This window comes from Saccoglossus kowalevskii, chromosome 9 (assembly GCF_978046115.1).
Source record: "Saccoglossus kowalevskii chromosome 9, keSacKowa6.1, whole genome shotgun sequence".
Taxonomy (NCBI): Eukaryota; Metazoa; Hemichordata; class Enteropneusta; family Harrimaniidae; genus Saccoglossus; species Saccoglossus kowalevskii.
In genome coordinates, this window is record NC_140649.1 from 38,487,609 (window position 1) to 38,502,138 (window position 14,530).

The 14,530-nt window shown below is 32.1% G+C and overlaps 1 protein-coding gene across 1 annotated transcript in view; it reads left to right on the forward strand.

The window, feature by feature from the left end:
- Positions 1-136: 136 nt before the first annotated feature.
- LOC102803312 (uncharacterized) overlaps positions 137-14,530 on the forward strand; it is a 46,246-nt gene continuing 31,852 nt past the window's right edge. Inside the window, exons 1-4 of the mRNA XM_085503502.1 lie at positions 137-188; positions 274-343; positions 513-640; positions 14,153-14,309. Coding sequence (XP_085359628.1) covers positions 171-188; positions 274-343; positions 513-640; positions 14,153-14,309 — 373 coding nt within the window. The 5' untranslated portion in view covers positions 137-170. The remainder of the gene's footprint in view (positions 189-273; positions 344-512; positions 641-14,152; positions 14,310-14,530) is intronic.

The following is a 14,530-nucleotide window of genomic DNA, read 5'->3' on the forward strand; positions in this document are numbered from 1 at the left end:
ATAACAAATTATATAATTAGATAGATAGAATTTATTTATTAAATTCAATGCGTGAATTGTAGTGTCATACTTGGCCTATTTGGTGCGGATGAATAGCGGCCGTGGGTAAACAGTCGATAACTTTGAAGTACGTTCCTGATTGTTTAGTACCACTGGAAGATGGCGTAACCATGAGAATTACTAGCCAGGTTTGTAGGGCTATCTATGAGTTGTTTTGTCAGTTTACTGTGGAGTATCAATCTGAGGCTAATATGTAGATTTTTATGTTTACAGTTGATCCGTTCTCGGGCCAGGGGGCCGCTTCATTCGGTCGAATACCTTGACTTGTCAGGTTTGGACATCGGTAAGTTAACTTACTACAGTACGTTGCTACTCTCGGATCGACCTTGTTTTTTTAATTTCACGGAAGTGCGTCCCCGACCGTAATTCCAGTTTCTTGAGTGTGCTGCACTCATAGGCACTCCATGCACACTTGTGTGATTAAGCAGCAAGTACTGTGTTTTTTTCTGCAGTGGCGATCGAGAGATTAGGACCATGTCACAAACTTCAGACACTTATTCTACGAGAAAACAATATTGACGCGGTTGAAAATTTATCGGGATGTCATCAGCTGTGGAAACTGGACCTCAGTAACAACAGAGTAAGTACATTGGTTGGCCTCTCATGTGAAAAAGGCGCTTTAAAAGTTTCTAAACGCTCAGTCCTTTGATTCAAAAACAATACAACTCTCAATAGTGAGGAAATTGTCAACATGTCAGCAAATTCTTCCAATCACGTCGACTACTCAGAGCCCTTAGTCGCCGGTCTCAGCCTCAGTCGTCCTGGCAGGTAGCTTGTACATTGACCGTGTGCTCTACGGTTTTCCACAGCTGTATATGACAGGCACGTAATTGCTCTTGCGGTTGAGTCTAATAATTAAATATTGTGAATTATTTTTGTAACTATTATGATCATTTATATAATACAGACGGACAGACTATGAGTAGACGACTTAAAACAGTTAGAAATGTCAACTTGTGAAACAGGCTACCAAATGCCATTGTCAATTCCTATTGTCAACTCAATAGAACTCTTGGAGGCCGTAAACTGTGGCTTAGTTACTATAAATCGCATTATTATAGTAACGGTGCCTTTTGGCAATGTTGTGAGTCTTCACAGGTTCAACAGTAAACTAGAATTGTTGCTTTGCTTCACAAAAACTTGTAAAATTGTATGTTTAGTGTCATGTGTACATGTATTATTTAAAATAGAGCACAGGTGAGTGCTTGATTATTCATGGCCAAATACATTTTTATTATAATAGTTTCTTGATGTTAATTTCAATGTTTTTTCCTGTTTGTTGAGTGTTTTATATGATTGTTGGGTTCCAAAAAAGCTCATTTTGTTTCCTGAGAGACGGTCAATCAATATTAAATTATTATTAATTATTTGAGGTGTCATATTAATTGCTAAGGGCAAATCTTTTTAAGTGGGGACGCTAGTCACATACTGGGATTCCTCACCAATTGTACTGTTAATTTTCTTTGTTGAGCATGTTAAATTTCTGTTCAATATTGCTTTTTTGGTGTAAAGGAAATTCTGTGTTCAGATTAGTAAAATGGTTTATCCTAATTTGCATATCATAAGCATAATTTTTTTTAATTCACTCATTAATTTTTAAGTTTTTCCAGCTTAATTTTATCTATTGAATTACAAGTCTGTCATTTCTATGAAATGTTTATATAATTTTCCTATATGCTAATTTTAACCTTTTTGGTTTATATTTCTAAAAGACTTGATTAAAATAATAAATGCAGGTCTGCATGCTGTTGTAAGATGAATTCTTAAGATTTTATATTTTGAAAAAAATAATTATTTAAAGAAAACAAAAATCAAAATTTGGGTAAATAGCACGTTTTAAATAGTTTTCGAGCTTTAACCCTTGACAGGTATTTTCTAGCATATCAAGTTTTTTAAGTTGATGGCAAACATGATGTGGATACTGTGAAAACAACAACCAACAAATCTGATTGTGTATGGTAAACACAAGCCAACTGTGTACTGTACACATCACTTCAATAAAAATCTTATTTGTACTGTAATCAGCTGGTTTATTTCTAATCATGGCTGGCAACCCAAGCTGGATGACATTGTTTGTTTGTAGCAGTCTGTCCTTTCGTTTGGGTGCCATGTCCCTCTATAGTAATTGCACAAAGAAGTTGAGTTGCAGTGAAGCATGTACTTGAAATGCATGCAGCCCTCGTCTGTTTTCAATGTGCAGCAACTTGATAGCTCTTAGGATTGATACAGTTGCATGTATACTTATATTTGACACGACACCGACTTCTACCTTTTCACGCATGACATGAAATATGGTCGGGTTACTTTGGTCTGCATCTTGTTGAACTATAAATTCTGACAGATCTTTGGTAGATCAACTTTAATTTAAAACAAGTGGTGATATTTTCGACAATCACCTTCAGAAAGTAAGTATGTTGTCATGTTGTCACATTGTCCTCTAGCTGGGTGAACTTATTGTAAATTTGATATTGTTTTATATAAAACTATTATGCATGCATGCATTGTAGTAATACAGTCATAGAACTACTGCTTTTTGTTTTTACCAAGCACAGAGTATGGACTAAGGAAAGTCTATATGACACCTAATGCCTTTATTTCTATATGTTTTTACCAAGCACAGAGTCTGGACTAAGGAAAGTCTATATGACACCTAATGCCTTTATTTCTATATGTTTTTACCAAGCACAGAGTATGGACTAAGGAAAGTCTATATGACACCTAATGCCTTTATTTCTATATGTTTTAAAAATTTTGCTGGTGCACCCTTCTTCCCCCCTACATCAAATACACTAAAATACTGTTTCTGATAGTAATTAACGTTTTAATTGAACTAATTATTATTATTTAATTATTAAAAAAAATACTACTAATTATGAATCTAATTTCTGTTATGCAAAATTATGTTTTTATATTTTTGTACTAAACATTCATTTGCATCGTGAACAGGCCTTGACTGAGGAAATTGAAACTTCATATATCCTGAGATACATATTGCATATGAATTTATGTCACTATCTTATTCAAATGTCAAGCAACTCTGTCATTTAAGAACCAGATCTTAGTCATGTATGAACTTTGTAGATACATTATTTTTTTTTAGATCATATTCAAATTGATTTTGTTTTAATGAATATCATTCCATAGCCTACATGTATATGGCTTGACTGATTGCATTCACATCACACATATTGATAGTCATTTGTTTCATGTTCTGATTCAAAATTTCAGTTTTATTTATTTTTATTGAACTTTGTGCAACATTAATTATTCGTTGATTTTTTAATTTTGGTATATAAGTGAAATTTACTAAATTGAATCTAAGTGAACTTGTAAAATAACAATAGAACTCCCTTCCAATTTTGTGAACTTAAATTAAACCCCAGTGAAATTGCTCAAAACATCAAAATAGTGAAAATAAATGGTTTTAACAGTACCTTCAGGTCAAAATTGTTGAAAAGTAATAATAACTCTAAATTTAATGGTCTAATACTTGACAGGTAGGCAAGGATAGACAATAGCCAGGTATACTACTATATGCCACTGCTGCAAACTCCAATGTGTATTGTAAATTGCTGTCTAATTATGACTTTTGTCCGTTAGAATTTATTACCATGTTGTTTTACAAAAGCAAAGAAAAGACTGGCCTCATTTTCACTACAATTCAACCTTCACTTGTTATTGGTGTTTGTGGTGTTGTGCTAATCCTAACCAGTATTCTCATAAAAACCATGTTGTCTGGCATAACAGTGTAAGTTGTCAAGGTTATTTTCTTGTGAATATCACTATCTGCAATGTCAACCTCATTTTGAAAGCTATTTCTTCTGTGTACTTTACACCTCTTTTATTTCATAAGAGATGAATTTTTCATGAATTTTACAAGTCAAAAATTTGTAAAAATTCCTGATAGCAAAAAGGAGATTATATTAAAATTTTTTTGGTCATGGCATGCATTTGTTTGAGAGGTACATTTGTTGGCTAAATATTTGATGGAATGAAAAGGTCTCAGGCAGCTACTGGTTGAATTCCTGCCTAAAAAAGTGGGGGGTTGGATACCAAACATTGCACTATTTTATGCCTTAGTTACAGCACATACGTTTCTATGCAGTTAAGTTTTCATCTCTTGGATATATATTACATAGATTGCTTTGTAACCCCCACTTCTTATTTTCACCTCTATAATGTCACAATTAAAGTTACCACACATTGATTGCCTAGATCTACATCACAACCACCATAGTGTAATTTATTACTTATTGAACTTTAAATCCCTTTTAAGATCCTGATTTGGTCAATTATTAAACTAGAAACAAGTCACCAGTAGCATTGAGATTGTTGTGTTTAGTGATTGATAGGTCATTAGTTCAAATAAGGCTTAAAGTCTGCTGGCCAAGATTCATTCATTCCCTAACTGATATGACTTGTGGAGAAACTTAATTTGTGTATTACATTTTATATAATAAGTATTTTCTCTATTAGTAGTGCATATACTTACTTAAATGACAGGTGTGTCTATGATAATAATACAGTATTTTCTCTATTAGTAGTGCATATACTTACTTAAATGACAGAGGTGTGTCTATGATAATAATACAGTATTTTTTCTTTTAGTAGTGCATATACTTACTTAAATGACAGAGGTGTGTCTATGATAATAATACAGTATTTTCTCTATTAATAGTGCATATACTTACTTAAATGACAGAGATATGTCTATGATAATAATACAGTATTTTCTCTATTAATAGTGCATATACTTACTTAAATGACAGAGATGTGTCTATGATAATAATACAGTATTTTCTCTATTAGTAGTGCATATACTTACTTAAATGACAGAGATATGTCTATGATAATAATACAGTATTTTCTCTATTAATAGTGCATATACTTACTTAAATGACAGAGATGTGTCTATGATAATAATACAGTATTTTCTCTATTAGTAGTGCATATACTTACTTAAATGACAGAGGTGTGTCTATGATAATAATACAGTATTTTCTCTATTAATAGTGCATATACTTACTTAAATGACAGAGATATGTCTATGATAATATGACAGAACCCCACACCCTCCCCGTGGCTTTCGTTGCATATGGAAGTTATTTTCACGAGTGATGCGGTGTATCCTGCGGCCGTACTTTCACGAGCGAAGCGAGTGAAAGTACAGCAGAATACACCGCATCTCGAGTGAAAATAACTTCCATATGCAACGAAAGCCACGGGGAGGGTGTTGGGTTCTGTTATTATTACATAATGTTCCATACTTGATTATTTTGTATTAAAGAAAGAACGTGCAAACCGGGATGGAATTTAGGTCAGGGAACCCCATTGCCCATTAATATGTTCCAATATAAGTGTTACGCCCTAGCAGCGCGTGTCAGTGTAGAACGCGCCCGGAGAACGCGTGTCACTGTTTGTTTGAAATTAAAATAATCAGACGTCTAATCTGAGTCACTGTCCGAATAAATAACTCGTTGACGTTTAGTTGGGACCACGGCAGAACCAGAACTTGAACTGGACGACTATGATACACAGTTTATGTTGAACTTAAAAGTTCCGCCACAGAATTGTGCATTGGCAAACATGCTGTGCAACTGCGGTACTCCACTGACGGGATGACTTTCGTCGACAGCGGTTGTCGCTGAGCTGCACGCTACAACTTCGTGTGTGATGTTGCTTGCTGGTCGTGGATTGACTGAGTCTTGATTACCGGTTAAAATGTTGCTCTTTTGGCGTTGGTAATTTTTATTTGGAACTGAGTAACGCCGCAACGTCGCCAGCAGAAACCTGGTATCTCGATGCTGATGGTTGCGGCTGCATAGTAATTGCTGATTTCACTGCTGGTGGATCTTCTGAGAGCCCTTCAAGGTTTATAAAACTCAGTTTCCAGGTGGTCAACACACATTAAGTTCTCCCAATCGTAGTATTCCATGTGATGTACACCTGACATGCCAAAAATGTTGTTGAACGATTTGAACTGGATAAAAATAGCAGACGAAAATGTGTTTACAAAATAAAAATAGTTCGGTAGCCAATGAAAATACCATGTTCATTTGCATATTGACCGTGAAAATACCGAAAACATTATTGCATGGGTGATATGCAAATTAGTTTGGGCCAAAATAAGTGACTGCCTAAAAGTACCATTACTGTTGTTCAAATTTCATGTCACTCGGCAAGTATATTCATGTACCCCAAGGGGAAAATATCGTACTTCTAAATAGTGTTTATTCCGAAAAACTGTACTCCTGAAGGGACTACTTTGTTTGCTCTCGGACCTCATTTGCATATGGGTTGTGGAAATACCGATTTTGATTTCAGGGACGAATCAAAATAAACTGCAGTACATATGTAATAATAATACAGTATTTTCTCTATTAGTAGTGCATATACTTACTTAAATGACAGAGATGTGTCTATGATAATAATACAATATTTTCTCTATTAGTAGTGCATATACTTACTTAAATGACAGAGATATGTCTATGATAATAATACAGTATTTTCTCTATTAGTAGTGCATATACTTACTTAAAAGACAGAGATGTGTCTACAGTCATAATTTTTGATAATCCAGTATACAGTCAAAGAAACTGAAAGTGATACTAGTAATTGAAGTTTGAAAAATAATACCAACTATTTTTAAAACAGATTTTGTAATCAAATCATTTCTGATATTCACCTCCCCCTCTCTCTCTCTGCCTCTTTTCCTCCTCTCTTTTTTTCCTCTCTTATTGAATAGTTTCAGTGTTTAATATCACTGTACTGTTGCTGGGCACATCAATTCAGTAAGCAGCAGATTAATACCAACTGAATGAAAGATTACTTCCATTATACCAAATTCATTCAAATCACCAACGCTAAAATGAGTGAATTGGATTTGATTTTGTTTGTATGAGTTATTTAAAGCATATCAGCATTGTTGGGTCCTTCCTGACGTACAGTGCATAATAGTTTTATGAAGAGAAGAAAAGACATCCAATTAAATATCACTAGGTGATCATTAACAACGTCAAGACGTTTTTATTGTTGGGTTATTATAAGCGACGCTAATAATACAACCGGTAGTTTAATACAATACAGGTTGCTCCTAGTAACTGAAGTCTTGATGTTAACAAACAAGATGCTATTTTTCTACTATCATTATTACATCAAATGTTATGTTTTGAACTAATGATTAATAATCCAATAAACAGAAACTAATAACTTTATTTATGTTTGAATCAGTTTGAATTAAACATAGTGATTGCTAATTTTTATAAACTACAAAATAAAAACAATATAAAGTTAGAACTTCATGTTGTTCTGTTGGGGTACAGGAAACAGTAGTCTTAATTGTCTGAAATCGCGTAAATCAATTATTCAATAGTATTATGACTTCAAAGTGAACAATATCTTTGAATTGTTGTACTTACTGAGGTTAGGCAAGGACTTTTCATTAAATCTTTGTTTGGGATTCCAACTACAATTCTGAATAGTTTCTAAACATCTTGATAATTCTGAAATGTGGGACCCTGTATGAATAATTTGTGAACACCTTGATAATTCTGAACTGTGGAACCCTGTATGAATAGTTTGTGAACATCTTGATAATTCTGAAATGTGGGACCCTGTATGAATAGTTTGTAAACATCTTGGTAATTCTGAAATGTGGGACCCTGTATGAATAGTTTGTAAACATCTTGATAATTCTGAAATGTGGGACCCTGTATGAATAGTTTGTAAACATCTTGATAATTCTGAAATGTGGGACCCTGTATGAATAGTTTGTAAACATCTTGATAATTCTGAAATGTGGGACCCTGTATGAATAGTTTGTAAACATCTTGATAATTCTGAAATGTGGAACCCTGTATGAATAGTTTGTAAACATCTTGATAATTCTGAAATGTGGGACCCTGTATGAATAGTTTGTAAACATCTTGATAATTCTGAAATGTGGGACCCTGTATGAATAGTTTGTAAACATCTTGATAATTCTGAAATGTGGGACCCTGTATGAATAGTTTGTAAACATCTTGATAATTCTGAAATGTGGGACCCTGTATGAATAGTTTGTAAACATCTTGATAATTCTGAAATGTGGGACTGTATGAATAGTTTGTAAACATCTTGATAATTCTGAAATGTGGAACCCTGTATGAGTAGTTTGTAAACATCTTGATAATTCTGAAATGTGGGACCCTGTATGAATAGTTTGTAAACATCTTGATAATTCTGAAATGTGGGACCCTGTATGAATAGTTTGTAAACATCTTGATAATTCTGAAATGTGGAACCCTGTATGAATAGTTTGTAAACATCTTGGTAATTCTGAAATGTGGGACCCTGTATGAATAGTTTGTAAACATCTTGATAATTCTGAAATGTGGGACCCTGTATGAATAGTTTGTAAACATCTTGATAATTCTGAAATGTGGGACCCTGTATGAATAGTTTGTAAACATCTTGATAATTCTGAAATGTGGGACCCTGTATGAATAGTTTGTAAACATCTTGATAATTCTGAAATGTGGGACCCTGTATGAATAGTTTGTAAACATCTTGATAATTCTGAAATGTGGGACTGTATGAATAGTTTGTAAACATCTTGATAATTCTGAAATGTGGAACTCTGTATGAATAGTTTGTGAACATCTTGATAATTCTGAAATGTGGGACCCTGTATGAATAGTTTGTAAACATCTTGATAATTCTGAAATGTGGGACTGTATGAATAGTTTGTAAACATACAGCATTACATTCATAACTTTGGAAACCAGAAAGTAACATCTGATTCCAAATTGAAATTCAATGTCGTTGAAATTACAGAAAATTATATAAATTGTGAATTGAATATTTTTATTTTTGACGTGAAAAATGTAACACTGGAGAGTCCATACATCTCGTAAATAGAAGTGAGAACAGGGGTCAAAATTGATGGTTGTCTTGTTGTCCTGGACAACCACTTTTGTTATACTACACCCAAGTAAGGTCACTAAATGAAAACGTTACCTTATTACTTATTCCTATGCAGTCTCGTAGTTACTACATTAGTGCTGAAAAAATAGTTTTTAAATTTAATTTTTGGGTAGTTGTTTTCCAAAAAAAAAGTATTTAGTTTTATCGACAAAAGTTGTCTCAGAAGGTTGAAGACAAATATATTTTCAGATTGGTATTGTTTACAATGACCTCCTTAAGCATGGTTCCTAAGATAAGCTGTGATTTGTCACGATATCCGTTGAAAACCATAATAAATAATATTAGGACAACAACTATGATGATAAGATACAGTTCTCAAGTAGTTTTGATGACAAAGAGTGTTAGTTAGTTGTCAACGACAATACAAAACAAGACATTCCTATGACGTGCTAAACTTCACTAAGTGTCACCATGACAGTATTGAATCATGTCTTATATAAGTGTTAAATCTTACAACTTGAAATTTATTGTTATTCTACAATAGTTACGTTCTTCTTAAAACTATTTGAGGAATTTTTTATGAATGAATATTTCACATTGATGCGTTATGTTATTACTATCTCAATACTGAATTTTTCAGTGTCATATTGGATGGTAAGTTTATTCAATCATTGCCAATGTGTGATCTACAGGTTACTAACTCGTTATCGAGCATTGATGTACAATATAACACTGAGGATTTCATATTGTTATTATAATGTATAATTGGTAGATCTATGCAGTGTTCTCGCCAGCAATTATATGCCCCAACATAGTGGCAAATATGAATGGTGGAGTCATACCCCACCACATTATTAATAATAATGTATTAAACTTTGATACTTCTGTTACTTCAATAATGATCAACTTTTAAAATTAACTGTTTGCATAATAATGACAAAGATTTCTTTACTGACCATTTGTGAGCTAAATTTAGCTCTGCTGTTGATTTAGTCGACAGAGCAGAGCTGTTCATATTGCTGTTTGTTTGTTTGTTTGTTTTACATTTTTGACCATTTGAAAATTACTTCACTTTCACTTTCAAGTGCACTTGCTTTGATATTTGGCATGTACCTTGGGTAGACCTCTCTCAAATTTGTTCATTTCATGAAAATATTTTCAAGTCTCTAATTTTGATAAATATTTTTGGTAAAAAGTGCTGTTTTTCAACTTCTTCTTGAAAACAGCTAGCCCAATTACTCAATAACTGTGATATTTATATGTAGACACCTTGGGTGGACCTCTGACACATTTTTTAATTTAGAGACAATAAGTTTAATTCTATAGCTTTAGTAAATATTTTTGGTAAGAATGTTATTTTCATGTATATAGCAGAGATAATACAAATGTACATCAATCTGTCATTTTCCCATGGACTATAAATCTGTCTTCTGTTTCCATTATAATTAAAATTTTGTAAGGGAAACTATACTTTGAGATTTTGGCAACCATTTATATAACTTCTTATAACCAGTGTATGTATAAGAGACAGTGTACAGCACATGCTAAAATTTTGTGTAAATAAACAATATAATGTATGTGAAAATATCAGAAACTAAAAACAGACCATTACATTAAATACATTCAGAACTAAGTTTATTTATTGTTCACACATTGTTTATCATAAATGCATGTTATTTTAAAGAACTGATTGATAAGTTGTAATTTTACCTACGGTCCAATGGAGTTTCCTTAGTGTCGGCTAGGATGGTATTAACATCTTAATGCTTGATTTACTGATGTTTTGATAACTATGCATTGAATGCTACAACTAACAAGTTCATTTCCTGCTTGGTTGGTACATTTCATTTAAATTGCATTGTGTAGTTGTATTGCTTAGTCTATTGAGTGTGGACAATTTTATATTGTGTGTTTTTAAAGGATAAAACTAGTTAACTGTGATAATCAAACTGTGAAATAGAGAACTTATTTAAAGTCAAATATGTTATGAATAACAAAATACTATTATTAATTATTGACCATTGAAAACAATTCCCCTTGGTAACAAATTAAATCTCAATAATGTTCATACAGTTAAGGTGAGAGAAAGTTGATTTGATAAGTGAAGCATAGCATAAGGGAAAAATAGTATGCAATATCATTTTCACTGTTTATTTTGAAAAACAATATTCTTGAAAAGTAAAATGTTCATTTTAAGTTCACATATGCCATTATTGGAAGATATAAGGAAAAACGTTGCACATTTTAGGGACAACATCAAAAGCTCAATGTAGCACTGAAACTTAATTGATAAATATTGATCATGGCGTCAGACTACATTCACCATTAAATACAAATTGATAATCGGACAGTGGTATGGCATAGCAGTTTATTCTTGGTCCATACCCTGAAATTGACCTCATTTGACCCACATATTTACACTTGAACCAAACCAATTTCTCGTCTTGGATGTGGGTTTTTTTCATTTTCTGTTATTTTTGTCCATGATTGGATAGAAAAAAAAGAACAACAAATACTCCAAGATTTTTTTGACTTCATTAAAATAAAAAAAAAAACCACCCCGAAACTAAAGCAAATAAGTTTTTTATCCGACATCGACATTTTTACCATTTATATATATTTTTCTATACATGTACTATATCGGTTAATTTTGAATTAGAACCAAAGGGATATACATGTACTATATCGGTTAATTTTGAATTAGAACCAAAGGGATATACATGTACTATATCGGTTAATTTTGAATTAGAACCAAAGGGATATACATGTACTATATCGGTTAATTTTGAATTAGAACCAAAGGGATATACATGTACTATATCGGTTAATTTTGAATTAGAACCAAAGGGATATACATGTACTATATCGGTTAATTTTGAATTAGAACCAAAAGGATATGCATGTACTATATCGGTTAATTTTGAATTAGAACCAAAGGGATATACATGTACTATATCGGTTAATTTTGAATTAGAACCAAAGGGATATACATGTACTATATCGGTTAATTTTGAATTAGAACCAAAGGGATATAAATGTACTATATCGGTTAATTTTGAATTAGAACCAAAGGGATATACATGTACTATATCGGTTAATTTTGAATTAGAACCAAAGGGATATACATGTACTATATCGGTTAATTTTGAATTAGAACCAAAGGGATATACATGTACTTTTCTATTGACTATAGGTTATGATTAAAATTTTGGAATAAAGAAATGTGAAAATACTGCGTAAAATTTTAGCAAATTTGACTCCATAAATAATAAATATATTAAATAAAGTATCAGCTATTTCATTGTGAGAATATACTTTCTGTTAAATTAGTTACATTATAGACTAGTGAAATTACAGATTAGCTCAATTAGCTAAAATAACATGCTAGCTAAAAAGACGTATTTTACAGTAATTATTTGCAGTTTATTTTTGGAATGACAAAAGTTGACTTAGTCTCAAAGCATGGAAATTGTGAAGATTTTGTTTGTATTGAAAACTGTAGATGTACAGCTCTACTTCCTAGCTGGCTTTGCATTCATTTTTAAACTGTGTATCATTGTTATAAATTATATTATTTGTTGCAGTATTTCCTAAAACTAATAATAAAAATTTGTAGTTTGATTTATAAAAATGATGGTTATTGAAGCAAGCTAGTATAAAGCTAACTTTATCAAATTCCTTATTGACTGCGTATTGTCACATTCATTCTGAAAATCTGTGAAGGATTTCAACAGTCTCTATGCTAGGATACCTAAATGTTGTGCTTGACATTGTATACAGAATATGAAAGTATATTGTCATTTAAATACAGCCTGATTGGTATCCTGGCTATCATGTGTTTCTGTATATTGTGTTGGTGTTCTCTTGGTGATAACATGCTCTCTTGTCTGTGTTTACCTTTCATTGTACACACTAAATAACCTTTCTTTATACTGTCTTATTGTTTCTATAAAGAGTTCTTTCTAGTATTTTACTTCACCAGCATGTCACTACTGCATTGTGATAGTGGTGTGCTGTGTCTGACGTATTTACTGTGTACTTACAAAGTAAATTTACATGTGTCATATAAATAGTTTTGTCTGCATACTATTATTTAGTAATTTAGTGATTGTATTTGTTATTTGTTTTTTAGTATATTGTGTTTTTGTTTTGTTTTTTATATATATATATTTCTCCTTGTACTTTGTGACCATTTTCTTTCCCTCCGGGGATTGTGTAAGAGTCAATAAGTAAATAAATAAATAAATAAATAAATTGTGAAGTGAGTGATAAAAAAGATTGTGGAACATTGTGTCCTGTGATAGGTGCTCAAAATAGAAAGTTAATGCAGGAAGTACATGTATAAAGAACGGAGGGTGTTCAATATACCAGTAATTTTGTAAAAATATATTTGTACAGGTATCTAAGTGTATCTATGTCTAACCCACATATTTATATATACCTGGTTAACATTCCATCTTCCTACATTGACTTCTTGTACAGAGTAATACATGTACATGAAGCTGGTACTGAGTTATATATTGTCATCTATTGATTTCACTGACTCACTGAGATCACACTATAAGAGCATACTCTGGTGTCATTTATAATACATTTCACAGTCGTTGTTTTGTTCATATATTGTGTGTCAATTACTACTACTAATAATAACATTATTGCATGCTTACAAATACAGTGTTTCTACCAGTTTATAGAAACAAAGATGAAATTTAAAAACAATAATAAGCCAAGAGTATTGTTTGAATTGACCAATGCTTGTGATTATATTTTTAGTTCCGCTGTTAACTTTGTTGAGCGGAACTTATCATATGAGTGATTGTCTGCCAGCATCTGACATCTGTCGCCCGTGTCAACTTTTTATATTTTCGACTTCTTCTTGAAAACTACAAGCCTGATTGCTTTGATACTTAGTGTACATGTACCTCGGGTATATCTCTTTTAAATTTGTTCATTTTATGATGTTATCTTCAATTCCCTAATTTTGATGAATATTTTTGGTAAATATTTTTGACTTCTTGTTAAAAACAGCAAATCTGATTGCTTTGATATATACATCATGTCATTTCACTTACGAGCAGACAGTTATTTACTATGACATATCAATCTGTCTATTGTCATTTGTCAAGTGGTTATAAATGTTCAATTAAGCAGCTGAGAACTAAATTCTTTTTTTTTTTCATTTTTACAGGTATCCAGTTTGGAAGGATTATCTCGATTCGTTTCTATGGGAACATTGATGCTATCTAACAATGACATAGCATGGCAAGAATTAATAAAAATTCGACATATGCATATATTAGATTTAAGTCTTCATGGAAACTCCAAACTGGAAAAAGATCCTTACTGTAAGTATTTAGATATTACTGTATATCAAATACCGCTAGTGAACTTGATCCAGATCAAAATTGATTGTAAATGTGTATTTCTTTACCTTTCCCAGAAAAATGGTGTGAAACAATTGCGTTTTTAGAGTTTTTTCATTTTTGCAAGTCTAGATTTGGGCATACCAATTATAGCATAGGGTTTGAAGGTACAACTGTATGTGAATATGAGAATTTTCATTTGT